General features: G+C 43.9%; 1 protein-coding gene across 1 annotated transcript in view; it reads left to right on the forward strand.

Moving 5' to 3' along the window:
- Nucleotides 1-19068: 19068 nt before the first annotated feature.
- The window catches only part of ccdc103 (coiled-coil domain containing 103), a 3637-nt gene continuing 205 nt past the window's right edge, over nt 19069-22500 (forward strand). Inside the window, exons 1-2 of the mRNA XM_056301958.1 lie at nt 19069-19217; nt 21219-22315. Coding sequence (XP_056157933.1) covers nt 19069-19217; nt 21219-21450 — 381 coding nt within the window. The 3' untranslated portion in view covers nt 21451-22315. The remainder of the gene's footprint in view (nt 19218-21218; nt 22316-22500) is intronic.

Below are 22500 nucleotides of genomic sequence, written 5' to 3' on the forward strand. Positions count from 1 at the left end.
AATGAAGCCGGGGAGGGAAACAACATCATAATTGATAGGTTTGATAGGGGGGGAGGGAGGGTTATGAAAATAAGACCTAGATTGTAAAATAAATGAATCATCTTTCAATTACTAAACAGCAAGTTCTCAAGAGTAAAAATTCAGTTGCAGTCCATTCAGTCGCTCTGTGAATGAAGGCGGAAGGAGGAAGTCTGCATCCATTTAACAGCTTGGCACGGAAAAGGAAAATAGGTAGAAAAAGAGGAAGACTGTTCTGATCATTAACTCGCTCCCTGGATAAGACAAGAGTTCTCAGAGTAACAGAGCAGACGCAGCGAGCCTTGCATTGTGGGTAATAGATTGGAGTTGGCTATCTGAGTGCTGCCCTCTAGTGTTCACAATAACAACAACACATCAACCCAGACCAGACCAGACTGGTTCAAATGGGAAGGTGGTGTATAGAAAGTCCAGTAGAAATCAGTTTACTGTGGTGGCTATAAAGTTTACTAGTCAGACGACAACAACAGAACCAGTCCTGTGTTTCTAAATGGATACATCTGACTCATTTACTTGGTTTTAATGAGTACCACTCAGTAACGCATACTGATATTTACTACTAATATGATGTTTACTAGTCATATATTTACTGGTCGTGTGTTTACTAGCCATGTATTTACTAGTCATATATTTACTAGACATATGTTTACTAGTCATGTATTTACTAGTCACATGTTTACTAGTCATATATTTACTAGTCATATAAAGCCATGTATTTACTATTCATATATTTACTATTCATATATTTACTGGTCATGTGTTTACTAGCCATGTATTTACTATTCATATATTTACTGGTCATGCGTTTACTAGCCATGTATTTACTATTCATATATTTACTAGACATATGTTTACTAGTCATGTGTTTACTAGTCACATGTTTACTAGTCATATATTTACTAGTCATATAAAGCCATGTATTTACTATTCATATATTTACTAGTCATATGTTTATTAGCCATGTATTTACTATTCATATATTTACTAGACATATGTTTACTAGTCATGTATTTACTGGTCGTGTGTTTACTAGCCATGTATTTACTATTCATATATTTACTAGACATATGTTTACTAGTCATGTATTTACTAGTCACATATTTACTAGTCATATATTTACTAGTCATATAAAGCCATGTATTTACTATTCATATATTTACTAGTCATATGTTTATTAGCCATGTATTTACTATTCATATATTTACTAGTCATATGTTTACTAGTCATGTATTTACTAGTCACATGTTTACTAGTCATATATTTACTAGTCATATAAAGCCATGTATTTACTATTCATATATTTACTAGTCATATGTTTATTAGCCATGTATTTACTATTCATATATTTACTAGACATATGTTTACTAGTCATGTGTTTACTAGCCATGTATTTACTATTCATATATTTACTAGTCATATATTTACTATTCATATATTTACTAGTCATATGTTTACTATTCATATATTTACTATTCATATATTTACTAGTCATATGTTTACTATTCATATATTTACTATTCATATATTTACTAGTCATATGTTTACTATTCATATATTTACTATTCATATATTTACTAGTCATATGTTTACTATTCATATATTTACTATTCATATATTTACTAGTCATATGTTTACTATTCATATATTTACTATTCATATATTTACTAGTCATATGTTTACTATTCTTATATTTACTATTCATATATTTACTATTCATATATTTACTAGTCATATGTTTACTATTCTTATATTTACTATTCATATATTTACTATTCATATATTTACTAGTCATGTGTTTACTAGTCATATGTAAGTAACCTGCTAACATCTCTGATAAATTCTCTGCACCACGGCACCTTATCACCTCTTACTTCACCTGTATAAGTCAGTCCTCCTTGTGTATATATGTGAAGATTGTTGTGTTGTAGTGTTGTTATTCTATGTTAAGTACACCTTATCCCCTCTTACTTCACCTGTATAAGTCAGTCCTCCTTGTGTGTATATGTGAAGCTTGTTGTGTTGTAGTGTTGTTATTCTATGTTAAGTACACCTTATCACCTCTTACTTCACCTGTATAAGTCAGTCCTCCTTGTGTGTATATATGTGAAGAGTGTTGTGTTGTAGTGTTGTTATTCTATGTTAAGTACACCTTATCACCTCTTACTTCACCTGTATAAGTCAGTCCTCCTTGTGTATATATGTGAAGAGTGTTGTGTTGTAGTGTTGTTATTCTATGTTAAGTACACCTTATCCCCTCTTACTTCACCTGTATAAGTCAGTCCTCCTTGTGTGTATATGTGAAGAGTGTTGTGTTGTAGTGTTGTTATTCTATGTTAAGTACACCTTATCCCCTCTTACTTCACCTGTATAAGTCAGTCCTCCTTGTGTGTATATATGTGAAGAGTGTTGTGTTGTAGTGTTGTTATTCTATGTTAAGTACACCTTATCACCTCTTACTTCACCTCTATAAGTCAGTCCTTGTGTATATATGTGAAGAGTGTTGTGTTGTAGTGTTGTTATTCTATGTTAAATACACCTTATCACCTCTTACTTCACCTGTATAAGTCAGTCCTTGTGTATATATGTGAAGGTTGTTGTGTTGTAGTGTTGTTATTCTATGTTAAGTACACCTTATCACCTCTTACTTCACCTCTATAAGTCAGTCCTTGTGTATATATGTGAAGGTTGTTGTGTTGTAGTGTTGTTATTCTATGTTAAGTACACCTTATCACCTCTTACTTCACCTGTATAAGTCAGTCCTCCTTGTGTATATATGTGAAGGTTGTTGTGTTGTAGTGTTGTTATTCTATGTTAAATACACCTTATCACCTCTTACTTCACCTGTATAAGTCAGTCCTTGTGTATATATGTGAAGGTTGTTGTGTTGTAGTGTTGTTATTCTATGTTAAGTACACCTTATCACCTCTTACTTCACCTGTATAAGTCAGTCCTCCTTGTGTATATATGTGAAGGTTGTTGTGTTGTAGTGTTGTTATTCTATGTTAAATACACTTTATCACCTCTTACTTCACCTGTATAAGTCAGTCCTTGTGTATATATGTGAAGGTTGTTGTGTTGTAGTGTTGTTATTCTAGGTTAAATACACTTTATCACCTCTTACTTCACCTGTATAAGTCAGTCCTTGTGTATACATGTGAAGCTTGTTGTGTTGTAGTGTTGTTATTCTATGTTAAGTACACCTTATCACCTCTTACTTCACCTGTATAAGTCAGTCCTCCTTGTGTGTATATATGTGAAGGTTGTTGTGTTGTAGTGTTGTTATTCTATGTTAAGTACACCTTATCACCTCTTACTTCACCTGTATAAGTCAGTCCTCCTTGTGTGTATATATGTGAAGAGTGTTGTGTTGTAGTGTTGTTATTCTATGTTAAGTACACCTTATCCCCTCTTACTTCACCTGTATAAGTCAGTCCTCCTTGTGTATATATGTGAAGGTTGTTGTGTTGTAGTGTTGTTATTCTATGTTAAGTACACCTTATCCCCTCTTACTTCACCTGTATAAGTCAGTCCTCCTTGTGTATATATGTGAAGAGTGTTGTGTTGTAGTGTTGTTATTCTATGTTAAGTACACCTTATCACCTCTTACTTCACCTGTATAAGTCAGTCCTTGTGTATATATGTGAAGGTTGTTGTGTTGTAGTGTTGTTATTCTATGTTAAATACACATCATCACCTCTTACTTCACCTGTATAAGTCAGTCCTTGTGTATATATGTGAAGATTGTTGTGTTGTAGTGTTGTTATTCTATGTTAAGTACACCTTATCCCCTCTTACTTCACCTGTATAAGTCAGTCCTCCTTGTGTGTATATATGTGAAGGTTGTTGTGTTGTAGTGTTGTTATTCTATGTTAAATACACTTTATCACCTCTTACTTCACCTGTATAAGTCAGTCCTTGTGTATATATGTGAAGAGTGTTGTGTTGTAGTGTTGTTATTCTATGTTAAGTACACCTTATCACCTCTTACTTCACCTGTATAAGTCAGTCCTCCTTGTGTGTATATATGTGAAGAGTGTTGTGTTGTAGTGTTGTTATTCTATGTTAAGTACACCTTATCACCTCTTACTTCACCTGTATAAGTCAGTCCTCCTTGTGTGTATATATGTGAAGATTGTTGTGTTGTAGTGTTGTTATTCTATGTTAAGTACACCTTATCCCCTCTTACTTCACCTGTATAAGTCAGTCCTCCTTGTGTGTATATGTGAAGCTTGTTGTGTTGTAGTGTTGTTATTCTATGTTAAGTACACCTTATCACCTCTTACTTCACCTGTATAAGTCAGTCCTCCTTGTGTATATATGTGAAGGTTGTTGTGTTGTAGTGTTGTTATTCTATGTTAAGTACACCTTATCCCCTCTTACTTCACCTGTATAAGTCAGTCCTCCTTGTGTATATATGTGAAGCTTGTTGTGTTGTAGTGTTGTTATTCTATGTTAAGTACACCTTATCACCTCTTACTTCACCTGTATAAGTCAGTCCTCCTTGTGTATATATGTGAAGCTTGTTGTGTTGTAGTGTTGTTATTCTATGTTAAGTACACCTTATCACCTCTTACTTCACCTGTATAAGTCAGTCCTTGTGTATATATGTGAAGCTTGTTGTGTTGTAGTGTTGTTATTCTATGTTAAGTACACCTTATCACCTCTTACTTCACCTGTATAAGTCAGTCCTCCTTGTGTATATATGTGAAGCTTGTTGTGTTGTAGTGTTGTTATTCTATGTTAAGTACACCTTATCACCTCTTACTTCACCTGTATAAGTCAGTCCTCCTTGTGTATATATGTGAAGAGTGTTGTGTTGTAGTGTTGTTATTCTATGTTAAGTACACCTTATCCCCTCTTACTTCACCTGTATAAGTCAGTCCTCCTTGTGTGTATATATGTGAAGAGTGTTGTGTTGTAGTGTTGTTATTCTATGTTAAGTACACTGAGAGAGCCACGACACCAGAGTCACATTCCATGTATGTTGCAAACCGACATGGCCAATAAACAAGATTGTGATATATTTATTCGTCACCTTATCTCTACTAGTCATGTTATGTACTAGTCATGTTATGTACTTGTCATATTATCCAAAATCACTTGCTCTTATACTTTTCATTCATTTTAGCGCTGCTTCTAACATTGAATTGATGCTCTTTTATAATTACTTTTTAAGATCCCAGAAAGTTGAATTTGTTCATCTGGACTCAACGTGAAACAGGATGAAAGAATGGCCACTGGCCTGTAGATGGGTTTTGTGGTCCCCCGGGACAAACAGAGCAATAATAATCTCATCTCATCTCATCTTCAGCTCTTCTCCGGGGTGGGGTCGTGGTGGCAGCAAGCTAAGTAGGGCACTCCAGACCTCCCCCTCCCCAGCAACGCCCTCCAGCTCCTCCTGGGGGATCCCAAGGCGTTCTCAGGCCAGATTGGACATGTAGACCCTCTAGCGAGTTCTGGGTCTACCCCGGGGTCTCCTCCCAGTTTGACCATGCCTGGTAAACCTCCAAAGGAAGGCGTCCAGGAGACATCCTGATCAGATGCCCGAACCACCTCAACTGGCTCCTTTCGACACAAAGGAGCAGCGGCTCTACTCCGAGCTCCCTCCGGATGTCCCAGCTCCTCACCCTATCTCTAAGGCTGAGCCCAGACCCCCTACAGAGGAAACTCATTTCAGCCGCTTGTATCCATGATCTCACCCTTTCGGTCACTACCCAAAGCTCATGACCACAGGTGAGGGCTGGGATGAAGACTGACTGGTAAATTGAGAGCTTTGCCTCCCGGCTCAGCTCCTTCTTCACCACAACGGTCCGGTACAACGTCCACACTACTGCTGATGCTGCACCAATCCACCTGTCAATCTCCCGCTCCATCCTACCCTCATTCGTCAACAAGACCCCGAGATACCTGAACTCCTTCACTTGAGGCAACAACTCATCCCCGACCCGGAGGGAGCAATACACCATGTTCCGGTAGAGAACCATGGCCTCAGACTTGGAGGTGCTGACTCTCATCCCGGCCATTCCACACTCAGCTGCACACCACCCCAGTGCAGAGCTGGAGGTCACGTTCTGATGAAGCCAACAAAACCACATCATGTGCTAAGAGCAGAGATGCAATTCTGAGGTTCCCAAAAAGGACACACTCCTCACATTATTGTTATCATTATCATTATTATTATTATTATTATTATTATTATTATCCCCCTTTTTCTCCCCAATTGTACTTGGCCATTTACCCCACTCTTCCGAGCCGTCCCGGTCGTTGCTGCCGGGGGGAGGGCTGCAGACCACCACATGCCTCCTCCCATACATGTGGAGTCACCAGCTGCGGCTTTTCACCTGACAGTGAGGAGTTTCGCCAGGGGGACGTAGCGCGTGGGAAGATCACGGATCACGCCACCCACCAACCATCCAACTCACCCACCAGTTCCCCCTGCCCTCTGAACAGGCGCCCCGACCGACCGACCGACCGACCGACCGACCGACCGACCAGAGGAGGCGCTAGTGCAGCGACCAGGAGATATACCCACATCCGGCTCCCCAGCCGCAGACACGGCCAATGGTGTCTGAAGGGACGCCCGACCAAACCGGAGGTAACGCAGGGATTCGAACCAGCGATCTCCATGTTGGCAGGCAACGGAATAGACCGCTATGCTATTATTATTATTATTATCATTATTATTATTATTATTAGTATTATTAGTATTATTATTATCATTATTATTATTATTATTATTGTTGTTATTGTTATCGTTGTTAATAGTAGTAGTAGTAGTAATATATTAACTAATAATATTATTTTAGTTAGCAGTCGCACTATGATATTACTATTGATATTACGACATTTAGTAACCATATTATTGATAATTACTAGTCATATTAATTATATTTACTAGTCATCAAATATTCATTAGTTACATTATGATATTTACTGATCATGTTATATTTACAAGTCATATTTATGATAGCTACTAGTCACATTAGGTTCACTGCTCATATTAATGATATTTAGTGATGTTTCCTAGTTGTGGTATAATATTCACCAGTCATGTTCATTTACAGGCCACGCAATGTGTCATCATACCTCAGGAAACATATACTACACACAACATGTATTACACACTGCTGACCTCAGCGTACAGCCAAAGCTAGCCTTACACACACACACACACACACACACACACACACACACACACACACACACACACACACACAGACACCCCACACACACACACACACACACACACACACACACCCCACACACACACACACACACACACACACACATACACACACACACACACACACACACACACACACACACACACACGCATACATGCGCGCGCGCACACACACACGCAGACACCCCACACACACACACACACACACACCCCACACACACACACACACACACACACACACACACACACACACACACACACACACACACACACACACACGATTTCCAGAGAAGGGAACTTTTTTTTGTTTGTTCCCGCCCCCCAAAGCCAAGGTGGCCAATCATGTCACCCGCCTACACAGGAAGTACCGGAAATATCCACTTAGTCCCTGAGACCTGTGGGGAAACCTCTGGCACCACGCTCTGTGTGTTGGATTCCTGCCTTCTGAAAACACACACACACACACACACACACACACACACACACACACACACGCAGACACCCCACACACACACACACACACGCACACACACGCACACACACAGACACCCCACACACACACACACACACACACACACACACACACACACACACAGACACCCCACACACACACACACACACACACACACACACACACACACACAGACACCCCACACACACACACACACACCCCACACACACACCCCACACACACAAACACGCACACACACACGCAGACACCCCACACACACACACACACACACACACACACACACACGATTTCCAGAAAAGGGAACTTTTTTTTGTTTGTTCCCGCCCCCCAAAGCCAAGGTGGCCAATCATGTCACCCGCCTACACAGGGAGTACCGGAAATATCCACTTAGTCCCTGAGACCTGTGGGGAAACCTCTGGCACCACGCTCTGTGTGTTGGATTCCTGCCTTCTGAAAACACACACACACACACACACACACACACACACACACACACACACACACACACACACACACACACACACACACACAACCCCGGTGTCCGTGCGGAGTGTCAATAAACAGCATGGCGGCTGTAAGCTGACAGCACGTTGAGCGACACGAGTGGTGTAAGGGAGTTAGCTAAACCAAGCTACAGTGACTCGGGTGGAGAGATCTCTATACAGCCACGGGAAGAACCAGCGGATGACGTCACCTGGCCCAGACAGCATCCGGATGTGGGCCACTTCAGGCAGTGACGCGGCACTGCTGGTCTTCCTCTGGCCCGGACAACATGGATGTGAGCCTGAAGTGGCCCACATGTGTAACAGCAAATATGGCCCAAATATGGCCCAAACCACATGCGGGCCCTTGTTGGCCAAGGTGCGGTGCTCTGGGCAACATGTGGTCTGGATGTGACCCTGCAGTGCCCCTGGTGGTAAATGGTGAATATGGCCCAAATATGGCCCAAACCACATGCGGGCCTTTGTTGGCCAAGGTGCGGTGCTCTGGGCAACATGTGGTCTGGATGTGACCCTGCAGCGCCCCTGGTGGTAAATGGTGAATATGGCCCAAATATGGCCCAAACCACATGCGGGCCTTTGTTGGCCAAGGTGCGGTGCTCTGGGCAACATGTGGTCTGGATGTGACCCTGCAGCGCCCTGTCTGGTAAATGGTGAATATGGCTCAAATATCACAAAACAGATATGGGCCACCTTTGGCAAATACGTGGCACATGCGGCATTGCTATGGCTTGGTTCTGGCCCAGATCTGGCAAACAGGAGCGGACCGCCCAGGTGCCATCATTCCACGCGGTATGTGGGCCGGATGAAGCGTCGGTGTGGGACGGGTCCGGGCCACAGCAGTTTGGCTATCTGGGTTTCTATACACATCTCGAGATAAGAATACCTCCCCGAACTTCATGGGTGACCTGAACACCAGCAGCAAGTCAGAAATCCAAAAGGGGAACATGTTCGCCTGGCAAAAGTACAAGCCGACTGCTAACTTCAACACAGGCCATGATGTGCTCTCCTTTCCCAGGTTACCCCTCTTCCGTCTTCACCTGCAGAGAGCAGACTAAAAGAAAAGAGAGAGGAACGTGGAAAAGAGGAAAATACCAGGCACGAAAGAATGAAAGAAAGACTAAAGCATAAGACTTCAGAGACCCCGGGGTAGACCCAGAATTCGCTGGAAGGACTACACAGCCAGTCTGGCCTGGGAAGGCCTTGGGGAAGGTCTTGGGGAAGGCCTGGGAAGGCCTTGGGGAAGGTCTTGGGGAAGGTCTGGGAAGGCCTTGGGGAAGGCCTTGGGGAAGGCCTTGGGGAAGGTCTTGGGGAAGGCCTTGGGGAAGGCCTTGGGGAAGGCCTTGGGGAAGGCTTGGGAAGGCCTTGGGGAAGGCCTTGGGGTCCCCCAGGAGGAGCTGGAGGGCGTTGCTGGGGAGAGGGACGTCTGGAGTGTCCTACTTGGCTTGCTGCCACCACGACCCCACCCTGGAGAAGTGGCTGAAGATGGGACGAGACGAGACTTACACGCTGTGTGTGTGTGAGATAGACATTAGCCTCCTCTAGTGGTAATAAACTGTCATAGCAGGCACAAGTCTTACTCATTCAAACAACTCCTACATTTTGGTTCAGAATAAAAGCAGAGGTCGTTCTTGACGGACTCTACAAAACAAAACTATTAATTTCTTAACCAAGCAAATAGTCAAGCTAGCACTTCGTGTGAGTGTGCATGCTGAGCTGTTAAAATGGGTCAGTCAGCCCAGCAGGCTTGCTGTAGGTTACAGCACACCACGGTCTTTCAAAGAACACGTGAAACGGATAAGGTGTCCATTCCTACAACTCCCAGCACGGAGGAGAATGTGGTGTTAACCATGACTGTATCGGCACTTTCATCTGACCTTTGACCTTTAGGATTTGCAGAATGAAGACCTCCACCAAGGCAGAACAGTTTCCACAAATAACAGCCCACAGCCAAACGTCCTACTTTGAATGAAAGTCGGTAGAAGGGCCTTTAAATTTTACGCCGCTGAAATTCTGAATGAACCACATATTGGCTTGAAAGTTGACTCTATTGTTCACTTTGGTCATTAGTCATCGATTAATTGGGCATCGATTAACTGTCTCTGTTGCTTACCTGTGAGGGGTAATGATGAGATGTACAGCAGGCTCACCTCAATGGACCGCTGGCTGGCTCCTCACTGTAATGAGCAGGGGTTCGTTTGTGTTGCTACTGGCCTTCTTTCTGGGGCCACTCTCACCTGCTGAAAGTGGACGGCATTCACCCCACTGGGGACGGCATTCACCCCACTGGGGACAGCATTCAGCCCACTGGGGACGGCATTCACCCCATGGGAGACAGCATTCAACCTACTGGGGACAGCATTCACCCCACTGGGGACAGCATTCACCCCACTGGGGACGGCATTCAGCCTACTGGGGACAGCATTCACCCCACTGGGGACGGCATTCACCCCACTGGGGACAGCATTCACCCCACTGGGGACAGCATTCACCCCACTGGGGACGGCATTCACCCCACTGGGGACAGCATTCACCCCACTGGGGACAGCATTCACCCCACTGGGGACGGCATTCAGCCTACTGGGGACAGCATTCAGCCTACTGGGGACAGCATTCACCCCACTGGGGACAGCATTCACCCCACTGGGGACGGCATTCAGCCTACTGGGGACAGCATTCACCCCACTGGGGACAGCATTCAGCCTACTGGGGACAGCATTCACCCCACTGGGGACGGCATTCACCCCACTGGGGACGGCATTCACCCCACTGGGGACAGCATTCACCCCACTGGGGACAGCATTCACCCCACTGGGGACGGCATTCACCCCACTGGGGATGGCGCCGCTCTTTTGTTTAGCAATATACACTACCGTTCAAAAGTTTGGGATCACATTGAAATGTCCATATTTTTGAAGGAAAAGCACTGTACTGTTCAATGAAGATAACTTTAAACTAGTCTTAACTTTAAAGAAATACACTCTATACATTGCTAATGTGGTAAATGACTATTCTAGCTGCAAATGTCTGGTTTTTGGTGCAATATCTACATAGGTGTATAGAGGCCCATTTCAAGCAACTATCACTCCAGTGTTCTAATGGTACAATGTGTTTGCTCATTGGCTCAGAAGGCTAATTGATGATTAGAAAACCCTTGTGCAATCATGTTCACACATCCGAAAACAGTTTAGCTCGTTACAGAAGCTACAAAACTGACCTTCCTTTGAGCAGATTGAGTTTCTGGAGCATCACATTTGTGGGGTCAATTAAACGCTCAAAATGGCCAGAAAAAGAGAACTTTCATCTGAAACTCGACAGTCTTTTCTTGTTCTTAGAAATGAAGGCTATTCCATGCGAGAAATTGCTAAGAAATTGAAGATTTCCTACACCGGTGTGTACTACTCCCTTCAGAGGACAGCACAAACAGGCTCTAACCAGAGTAGAAAAAGAAGTGGGAGGCCGCGTTGCACAACTGAGCAAGAAGATAAGTACATTAGAGTCTCTAGTTTGAGAAACAGACGCCTCACAGGTCCCCAACTGGCATCTTCATTAAATAGTACCCGCAAAACACCAGTGTCAACATCTACAGTGAAGAGGCGGCTGCGGGATTCTGGGCTTCAGGGCAGAGTGGCAAAGAAAAAGCCATATCTGAGACTGACCAATAAAAGAAAAAGATTAAGATGGGCAAAAGAACACAGACATTGGACAGAGGAAGACTGGAAAAAAGTGTTGTGGACGGATGAATCCAAGTTTGAGGTGTTTGGATCACAAAGAAGAACGTTTGTGAGACGCAGAACAAATGAAAAGATGCTGGAAGAATGCCTGACGCCATCTGTTAAGCATGGTGGAGGTAATGTGATGGTCTGGGGTTGCTTTGGTGCTGGTAAGGTGGGAGATTTGTACAGGGTAAAAGGGATTCTGAATAAGGAAGGCTATCACTCCATTTTGCAACGCCATGCCATACCCAGTGGACAGCGCTTGATTGGAGCCAATTTCATCCTACAACAGGACAGTGACCCTAAACACACCTCCAAATTGTGCAAGAACTATTTAGAGCAGAAGCAGGCAGCTGGTATTCTATCGGTAATGGAGTGGCCAGCGCAGTCACCAGATCTGAACCCCATTGAGCTGTTGTGGGAGCAGCTTGACCGTATGGTACGCAAGAAGTGCCCATCCAACCAATCCAACTTGTGGGAGCTGCTTCTGGAAGCGTGGGGTGCAATTTCTCCAGATTACCTCAACAAATTAACAGCTAGAATGCCAAAGGTCTGCAATGCTGTAATTGCTGCAAATGGAGGATTCTTTGACGAAAGCAAAGTTTGATGTAAAAAAAATCTTATTTCAAATACAAATCATTATTTCTAACCTTGTCAATGTCTTGACTCTATTTTCTATTCATTTCACAACATATGGTGGTGAATAAGTGTGACTTTTCATGGAAAACACAAAATTGTTTGGGTGATCCCAAACTTTTGAACGGTAGTGTATACTTAGCACAGAAAGTAAGGAAATGTGTGTTTGGTAGAGTTTGTCTTTGTTGTAACCTCTACTTCTTGGCAGTAAGTCTTATAGCGTTGGAAAGCCTGTTTACTTGCCTTTTAAATGGCGCCACATTTACAGGCCAGGGGAGAGACCCTGGCCTGTACACACATCCAGAGTAAATGTGATGTGAAAAGCGTGATGAAGTGGGATGTAAACTTTGCGAGTCCTGTGTAACGCCAGCTGGAATGGCAGGAAAACCAACGTGTCTGCTGAAAAGCAGAGGCCGTGGGCGACCGTCCAGCTGCTGGTTTGTCGATGGACTCACCAAGACACATGAAGACTTCAGAAAACGGAATTTCAGCTTTTCAACACTAATTCGTCTGTTTGAAGACCTCTGAACTAAATCTCACGTGTTGCATTTCCGGCTGAGGTCCAGACTAATGCTCACATCTTAAGCTAGACCTCAAAGACAGCAAAACTAACCCAGCAACAAGGGTCAAGGATTGTATCTTCTCCTGGATCTCCACCTTGCCATGGTGGAGAAGCTTGGGGGTACCAGTGATCCCGAGAGCTATGGCGTCTGGAGCTTGGCTCCTGGTAGGGTCCCTCAAGGAGGACAGGTCAAGGGGGAGGTTCCAGACGAAGCGCGATCCAACAAAGACCTGAACGGCGGAACTGGCGGGAGGTGTCTCCAGGTCATAACGGCAGTGAAGGTGGATGAAGGCTGCAACAGAGGGTGGTCCACAATCGTCTTGGTTCTCCATGCCACTGGACTCTGGCCACCTCCTGCCAAGGACCATGTGGTGGCGGCAGGCGCATCAGCCTCTCCACGTAGAAAGCTGTCACGCGCAGGCGTCCTCCATTTATGCGGTTCCATGATCGGCCTGTACACCCAGCTGAAGATCCAGAGAGAGGACGATCATACTCCACCCCAAGTGACCGTCGATGACGATGATGATGACGATGATGATGATGATGATCATACACATGAGGCTTGCTTTCAGGAATAAGACCAAGTCCAACTAAGATCAGTGCTGAGGGAGCTGAACCAGAAACCCATCACAGCAAAAAGGCAATCCACTATAAAGGACTTCCGCCCAGTCCCTCCAGGATTTTGCGGGCTTTTTTCTTTTTGGATCGTTGCAGCCTAAAACGCCTGATTTCGCGGCAGTGCATGTGGGGCATTAAAAGCAGTGCTGAAGTCTACAAACAGCAGTCTGACATGGGCCTTGGGGGTTTTCAAGGTGATGCAAGATAAAGTGTATTATGGTTAGTATTGCATCATCAGTCCCACGATTGTCTTTATAGGCAAACTGAAAACAATCTAGCTGCCCATTTATGTTAGACTTCATCTTTCCCAGACACTTCACTACAACAGAGGTCAGGGCTACTGGTCTGTAGCCATTATTTCCTGGGAACAGGCTTGTTTTGGAAGATTAGTAATAATTGGCTTTTTTCCAGAGAGATGGAACCCTATGTGGATCAACAGACCTTTCAGAGACAGAGACCCAGGCTGGTGCAAGTTGTCTTCAGCAGGAAAGCTGAGACACCATCAGGGCCTGTTGGTGTTTGTAATAATTGGTGTTTGTTCTGTTAAATAGTCTGGTGACTTCTTTAGAACTAATGTCCATCCTCGGACCACAGACATCAGCTGTTATGGTGTTAACGACACGTGCTAAAGAGAACTCACACGAATCCGACCTGACGTGGACGTTGTTCAAGTCGTCTGCCGCAGTGCAGTGTCTTCCTGGGGGGGTCGTATTCGTCACAGTGGGCCGCAGTTTCTTTGCATTATTCAGTGTCTCCGGGATGTCGCGGTGTCGCGATCGCAACAATGAACGCAAATTCAGCCAATCCCCGTGATTGCCGCGCCACCTTGCAGGGCAACTCCCTGATGCTCTGCACCACAGCGGGGGCAAATTGTTTTGCACCACCTGCAACGTTGTGGTGGAACACAAACGAAAATCATCGATTGACAAACACTTTTCTACGGCAAAACACACCCGGAGAATAGCTGAAAGGCGTCGACAACAGACCAGCAGACGAGACCAACAGACAAGCCAAGTCAGCATGTCAGAGGCTGCTGGCTCCACATCGGCTGCAAGCGCGGGAAGACTCGAGGCGCGTTACATTCAGTACGCGTGGCTAGTGGTGAGGCTCTGTGCCCTTTCACTTCTAAGCCTGTTTGCTGTTTTGTGGGATACCCCCTACGTGCACTTCTTCATTCAGTGGCGCCCCCAAGGGGTGGCCACGGCCACCCTGATACTATCCCTGCCCCCCCGCTGCCCCCCCCAGCCACGAGTCGCATGTGCAGAATATGCGTGTGATTATGCATAATACGCTTCTATCTGATATTTTCATTTTTCATTTTTGGACATTTACAATGTAACAATGAATCGTCTAACATGTTACAATATATACAGATACATAGCACATTAAAACAGAAGTGTTGTGGAGCTCTAAATGTTACCTGTGCCGGTATTAGTCTATGCACATCAGATATTTAGTAACATTAACTGTCAAAAGATAAGAAACCAAAGTATTTCAGTATGCCATTCCTTAACCCTCACATGGGCAGTTTTCAACCAGCCTATGCAGTATACTGCAACAGCAGAATAGACTTCCTGCAAGGCAGTCTGGCTTTTGGTTTTGGGGTGCCACCCCAAGATTTTCAGTGGCCCCATTTGGCCCCCCCTATGAAACATTTCTGGGGGCGCCACTGTCTTCATTTACAAATAAAGCATACTTTGTTAGAATTGATGTAACCCTGAGACTTCTTTGGTAAGGTTACTTATAACACTCAGAACAATGTGGTTTTATTCTCACTGGAACAAGTTGCCTTCGATTTTTAACGAATTTTACACAAAAAAACAACATCGCAACAATTGACCACATGTTCCATGACAGACTAAATCACTGACCACATGTTCCATGACAGAATAAATCACTGACCACATGTTCCATGACAGAATAAATCACTGACCACATGTTCCATGACAGAATAAATCACTGACCACATGTTCCATGACAGAATAAATCACTGACCACATGTTCCATGACAGAATAAATCACTGACCACATGTTCCATGACAGAAGAATCACTGACCACACTTTCCATGACAGAATAAACCACTGACCACATGTTCCATGACAGAAGAATCACTGACCACATGTTCCATGACAGAATAAACCACTGACCACATGTTCCATGACAGAATAAACCACTGACCACATGTTCCATGACAGAATAAACCACTGACCACATGTTCCATGACAGAATAAACCACTGACCACATGTTCCATGACAGAATAAATCACTGACCACATGTTCCATGACAGAATAAATCACTGACCACATGTTCCATGACAGAATAAACCACTGACCACATGTTCCATGACAGAATAAATCACTGACCACATGTTCCATGACAGAATAAACCACTGACCACATGTTCCATGACAGAAGAATCACTGACCACACTTTCCATGACAGAATAAACCACTGACCACATGTTCCATGACAGAAGAATCACTGACCACATGTTCCATGACAGAATAAACCACTGACCACATGTTCCATGACAGAATAAACCACTGACCACATGTTCCATGACAGAATAAACCACTGACCACATGTTCCATGACAGAATAAATCACTGACCACATGTTCCATGACAGAATAAATCACTGACCACATGTTCCATGACAGAATAAACCACTGACCACACTTTCCATGACAGAATAAACCACTGACCACATGTTCCATGACAGAATAAATCACTGACCACATGTTCCATGACAGAATAAATCACTGACCACATGTTCCATGACAGAATAAACCACTGACCACATGTTCCATGACAGAATAAATCACTGACCACATGTTCCATGACAGAATAAATCACTGACCACATGTTCCATGACAGAATAAACCACTGACCACATGTTCCATGACAGAATAAACCACTGACCACATGTTCCATGACAGAATAAACCACTGACCACATGTTCCATGACAGAATAAACCACTGACCACATGTTCCATGACAGAATAAACCACTGACCACATGTTCCATGACAGAATAAACCACTGACCACATGTTCCATGACAGAAGAATCACTGACCACACTTTCCATGACAGAATAAACCACTGACCACATGTTCCATGACAGAATAAACCACTGACCACATGTTCCATGACAGAATAAACCACTGACCACATGTTCCATGACAGAATAAACCACTGACCACATGTTCCATGACAGAAGAATCACTGACCACATGTTCCATGACAGAATAAACCACTGACCACATGTTCCATGACAGAATAAACCACTGACCACATGTTCCATGACAGAATAAACCACTGACCACATGTTCCATGACAGAATAAACCACTGACCACATGTTCCATGACAGAATAAACCACTGACCACATGTTCCATGACAGAATAAACCACTGACCACATGTTCCATGACAGAATAAACCACTGACCACATGTTCCATGACAGAATAAACCACTGACCACATGTTCCATGACAGAATAAACCACTGACCACATGTTCCATGACAGAATAAACCACTGACCACATGTTCCATGACAGAATAAACCACTGACCACATGTTCCATGACAGAATAAACCACTGACCACATGTTCCATGACAGAATAAACCACTGACCACATGTTCCATGACAGAATAAACCACTGACCACATGTTCCATGACAGAATAAACCACTGACCACATGTTCCATGACAGAATAAACCACTGACCACACTTTCCATGACAGAATAAACCACTGACCACATGTTCCATGACAGAATAAACCACTGACCACATGTTCCATGACAGAATAAACCACTGACCACATGTTCCATGACAGAATAAACCACTGACCACATGTTCCATGACAGAATAAACCACTGACCACATGTTCCATGACAGAATAAACCACTGACCACATGTTCCATGACAGACTAAATCACTGACCACATGTTCCTCATGATAAACTGCAAAACATGGTTTCCTCCGTTGTCACGTGAGATGCTTCGTTCATGGTTGCCAGGATACCACGCAACATTTCAGCAATAATCAAATTGACTTAAATGTGATGAGATCATTAGATCGATTGTAAAACATGTTGTTATTGGTTGCGAGGTTAAGATTGTATTTTGGATGATAAATCATATTTCAGCAGTGTGAAGTCCCTGGTGCGCACCGCGGCCGGCGGCGCGCTTCCGCGTCTGGTTGCCATGGAGATGTTCTGTTTGTGTTCACAAGCCGGCAGCGTTGGTCAGTTTAACGTTAAGTAAGCTAATTAATCGATAATCTGAACGGGAAAATAGCCACAAACTATTAAGTTCCATTAATCAAAACAACTCTAACAGCATCGAGGTTCGTATTTCGCTTCCTTTTGGTGTTCAAAATGAAGCGCCGTGTGCTCGTTAGCTCATAGTTAGGTAGGCTAGTTAGCTAACTGACGTCGTCTTATCGTCAGGGCAGCGGTCGCTGGTTTGTGTGGTTTTTGTTGCAGATGGGTGAACTTTACCTTTCTTATTACCAGCTGCAGTTATTATAGTATTCTGCCACGTCTGCTGACGTTCACAAGCCTCACTACTACGTAACAAATCTGTCTGTCTGTCTGTCTGTCTGTCTGTCTGTCTATCTATCTATCTATCTATCTATCTATCTATCTATCTATCTACCTGTCTGTCTGTCTGTCTGTCTGTCTGTCTGTCTGTCTGTCTGTCTGTCTGTCTGTCTGTCTATCTATCTATCTATCTATCTATCTATCTATCTATCTATCTATCTATCTATCTATCTATCTATCTATCTATCTATCTATCTATCTACCTGTCTGTCTGTCTGTCTGTCAGAACAGGAGACCACGTGGCAGTGGTGGCACCTGAGGACCCGAGAGAGAACAGGGAGGTAGCAGTGGTTAGCAGTAGATGGGAAAATCAACGGCGTGGCAGGAAGTAAAGGTGAATTGGGCACTGGATCGGTTGGTATTGTACATTATATTGTTTTACATCTGGAATGCCTCTCAGAAAACGGCACCTGTCTAATTCCTGCTAATCTTTTGCAATTTCAGAACCAAAGTATTCTATAAAGGTTTACAGTATTTGTCTTACTGAAAAATTAACATGTTTAAATTTACCTACATATATTTGATCCGAATTCCTTTTACTGTTTTATCTGTAACCCACTTTTACTGATGAGGCTTTGATTTCAATTTGCCTTTGTTGTGTAAATACAAACTTTCATGAATGAAATGAAAACTGTGCTAAACTGGTTAACGTGGTTTATTATCAATATATCATGGATGTGATTTATCTACAATATAATATGAGTAGCAGTTACTATCAACCTGCAGTGAAACTGTCAGGACGATGGACGCGAGGGAGGGGGAGCTGATTAACTTCTCGGCGTTGGAGAGAGAGCTGTGTGCTGCGGTGGAGGCTGACCAACGCTATCAGAGAGAGAACGATGCCAAACTACGAGCCATCAACCAGAAAGTTGGTTCCTATGAAGAGTTCAGGTGAGTGGACCCCCACAACTGACGAGAACTACAACTGTCTATCTGACTATGACTCCCAGATAGCATCCGGATGTGGGCACTTCAGGCAGTGATGTGGCACTGATGGCCTTCTCCTGGCCCTGACAAAATGGATGTGAGTCTGAAGTGGTCCACACGTATAATAGCAAACATGACCCAAATATGCCAAATCACATGTGGGCCTTTGTTGGCAAAGATGCGGTGCTCTGGGCAACATGTAATCTGGATGTGAGCCTGAAGTGGTAAATGGTGACTATGGCCCAAATATCACAAAACAAATATGGGCCACCTTTGGCAAATATGTGGCACATGCAGCATTGCTATGGCTTGGTTCTGGCCCAGATCTGGCAAACAGGAGCGGATCGCCCAAGTGCCATCATTCCATGTGGTATGTGGGCTGGATGAAAGTGTCGGTGTGGGACGGGTCCGGACCACAGCAGTTTTGTTATCTGGGCTGTCTGTCTCTATCTGACATTAACTGACTATAACTACAAATGATGCACTCCCCCATCCTCCTCCGTAGTGAAACAAACTGCAGATTTAGTGAATCAGTGTAACATGGAGACAGCTCTTTAAAACATTGAAAACGGAGGTCCCGACTCCCCAGCAACGCTAGATTATTTGAATCCATTTTATCGAATGTGCGCTCAGTCCACAAGACATGTTTGTTTTTAAACGATGAATATGTTTTGCCACAAACACGACAAACATTGAAGGAGTTTTCCTCGGTGAGCCATCCAATAATGCACATGTTGCTAGTATGACTAGTATGACTGGTATAACTAGTATGACTAGTGTGACTAGTACAACTAGTATGACTAGTACGGCTAGTATGACTAGTATGACTAGTACGACTAGTATGACTAGTATGACGAGTATGACGAATATGACTAGTACAACTAGTATGGCTAGTACGACTAGTATGACTAGTGTAACTAGTGTGACTAGTACAACTAGTATGACTAGTATGCTACTACGACAGTGTTTACAAGCACAAGACTTGTGCAGGTCACCGCCTCCATATGAAGGGCCTAAAGCCTAGGGATGGGTTCTGCGATGCCGGTTTGTAATGTAATAACGTATGTTCTATACGTACTGCTGTGGTGAACTTACTGTGTAGGCAGATACCAGTGCTAGCTGACCAATGAAATAACTTCACTTTATCCATTTAGCTGACAGTCCTTCATGTGAATGGTTTCTAACATGTGAATGTGTCTAGTGGTGACTAACAGTCCATTAGTCTGACTGGATGATTGAACCATACCTATCAGAACATGCTGCCAGCTGCTGATCCAGGATCTAGTCCTCTTTCCATTATATTATACACTCCTGTGTGCTCTCCCACTTCCCTCAGTCCAACCGCAGTACAGAATCCAGATTGATGCTGTCTTTGCTTTTCAGCCCAACAAGGTGTGAACACGTCTCTCCTCTATTTGAGTCTTTCTGCTGATTCCTGGTTGTTGAGCACATAAAGTTTAAAACCTCCATGTTGGTGTGCCAGACTGTTCAATGGACTGTGCCACTTTACCTGTCAGTCAATATTAACATGCAAATCATATTAACATGTAAATCATATTAACATGTACAGACGTAGGAACGTGCTGCCGCTGCAGACTAGAGGAACTTTGCATTTTTTGTCAATATGTAGTAATAAATATAGTGTACTGTCTATAGGTAGCGATTAACCAGCCACTGAAGATGCACAAGCCAGTGCGCTCTTAGCGCCGGCCCGAAGCCCAGATAAATGGGGAGGGTTGTGTCAGGAAGGACATCTGTCGTAAAGCCTTTGATTATTTTTTTTTGGCTTTTTCATTTTGTTTAATTTCATTTCATTTTACGAAACAGCCTACACGATATAAGAACACATCTAGATTAACCTGTAACCCCCACCAGTCTGACCAAATCACTGTACTGCATATCTCTATACTTTACCTTTCTGTCTGTCTGTCTGTCTGTCTGTCCGTCTGTCTGTCTGTCTATCAGAGACATAGTTCTTTCCTGCCACCTGAAGCCTCTGGAGAGGAAGGACAAGGAGGGAGCAGCTCGCAAACAGCCCTGGAACCCCCTGGTCTCTTCTAGCAAGGCTCACAACTCACTGCTCTCCCATAGCAACACACAGCATCCAGTCGTCTCCCTGGCAACAGAGTATCCAGCCAGCCATCCCCTGGCATCACAGAGCTTCCAGGGCTCTCCCCCGAGCGGCATAGAGCATTGACTGGTCTGCCAAAGCAACACAGAGGTTCCAGTGGTCTCCCATAGAAATACAGATCATTCAGTGGGTTTCCTTAGCAACACAAACCGTCCGCTGGTCTGCCCCAACAACACAGTGGTTCCAGTGGTCTCCCCTAGCAACACCGTGCATTCAGCGGTCTCCCATAGCAACACAGATCATCCAGTGGGTTTCCTTAGCAACACAAACCATCTGCTGGTGTGCCCTAACAACACAGTGCTTCCAGTGGTCTACCCTAGCAACACCTAGCATTCAGTGGTCTCCCATAGCAACACAGCTTCCCCAGTGTTTTCCCCTAGCAACGCAAACCATCCACTGGTCTGTCCTAGCAACACAGAGGTTTCAGTCGTCTCCCCTAGCAACACCTCGCATCCAGTAGTCTCCCACAGCAACCAGTGGTCTCCAACAGTTGGAGCCAGCTCCAGGTCATATGACCTCTCACATTTCTGCTTCAACTATATTTTAAGCTTATTGCATGAAAACAGCAGGTCATGTGACATATTCTTTGTTTCCATGACGACCAGCTGCAGTGGGCGTCACTATCAGTAAACAGGTTTTGGACACAACACTCATCAGAAAGCTCCTTAAACACCCCAAATTCTCCAACGCAAGACTTAATGGTCAGCTTTCAGCTGCAGCTTCCTTCACATTCCTTATCAGCTGAAACGTGGGGGACTTTTCTCATGTCGAAGGCAGATGCGGCGCGTTTCAGCGGAACGTTCAGCCGCTCTTCTTTCGCCTCTTAGGCAGGCAGTAACACAACAGTGTGACTATAACCACAGACTGTCTGCCGCTGCACTGTAGGAATTTACGTGATCTTGTGATCTCGCGAGACCAGCTGCCTCGCAAGGTAAGCGTTGCAGCACCTGGGGAGAAAATACTTGGTTATTACTGAAATATAACTGATTAAAATCCAAACTGGTGTTTTTTAATTCCTTCTTTTGTATTCATTGGTTGTCTTTGCCTGTTGAGTGAAAGCGACAAGACAGCCAGGGTGACGTGTCAGGCGTGTGTCTGTGGTTTTACGTAAATGCC

This window comes from Lampris incognitus, unplaced genomic scaffold (genome assembly GCF_029633865.1).
Source record: "Lampris incognitus isolate fLamInc1 unplaced genomic scaffold, fLamInc1.hap2 scaffold_251, whole genome shotgun sequence".
In the NCBI taxonomy this organism is placed as follows: Eukaryota; Metazoa; Chordata; class Actinopteri; order Lampriformes; family Lampridae; genus Lampris; species Lampris incognitus.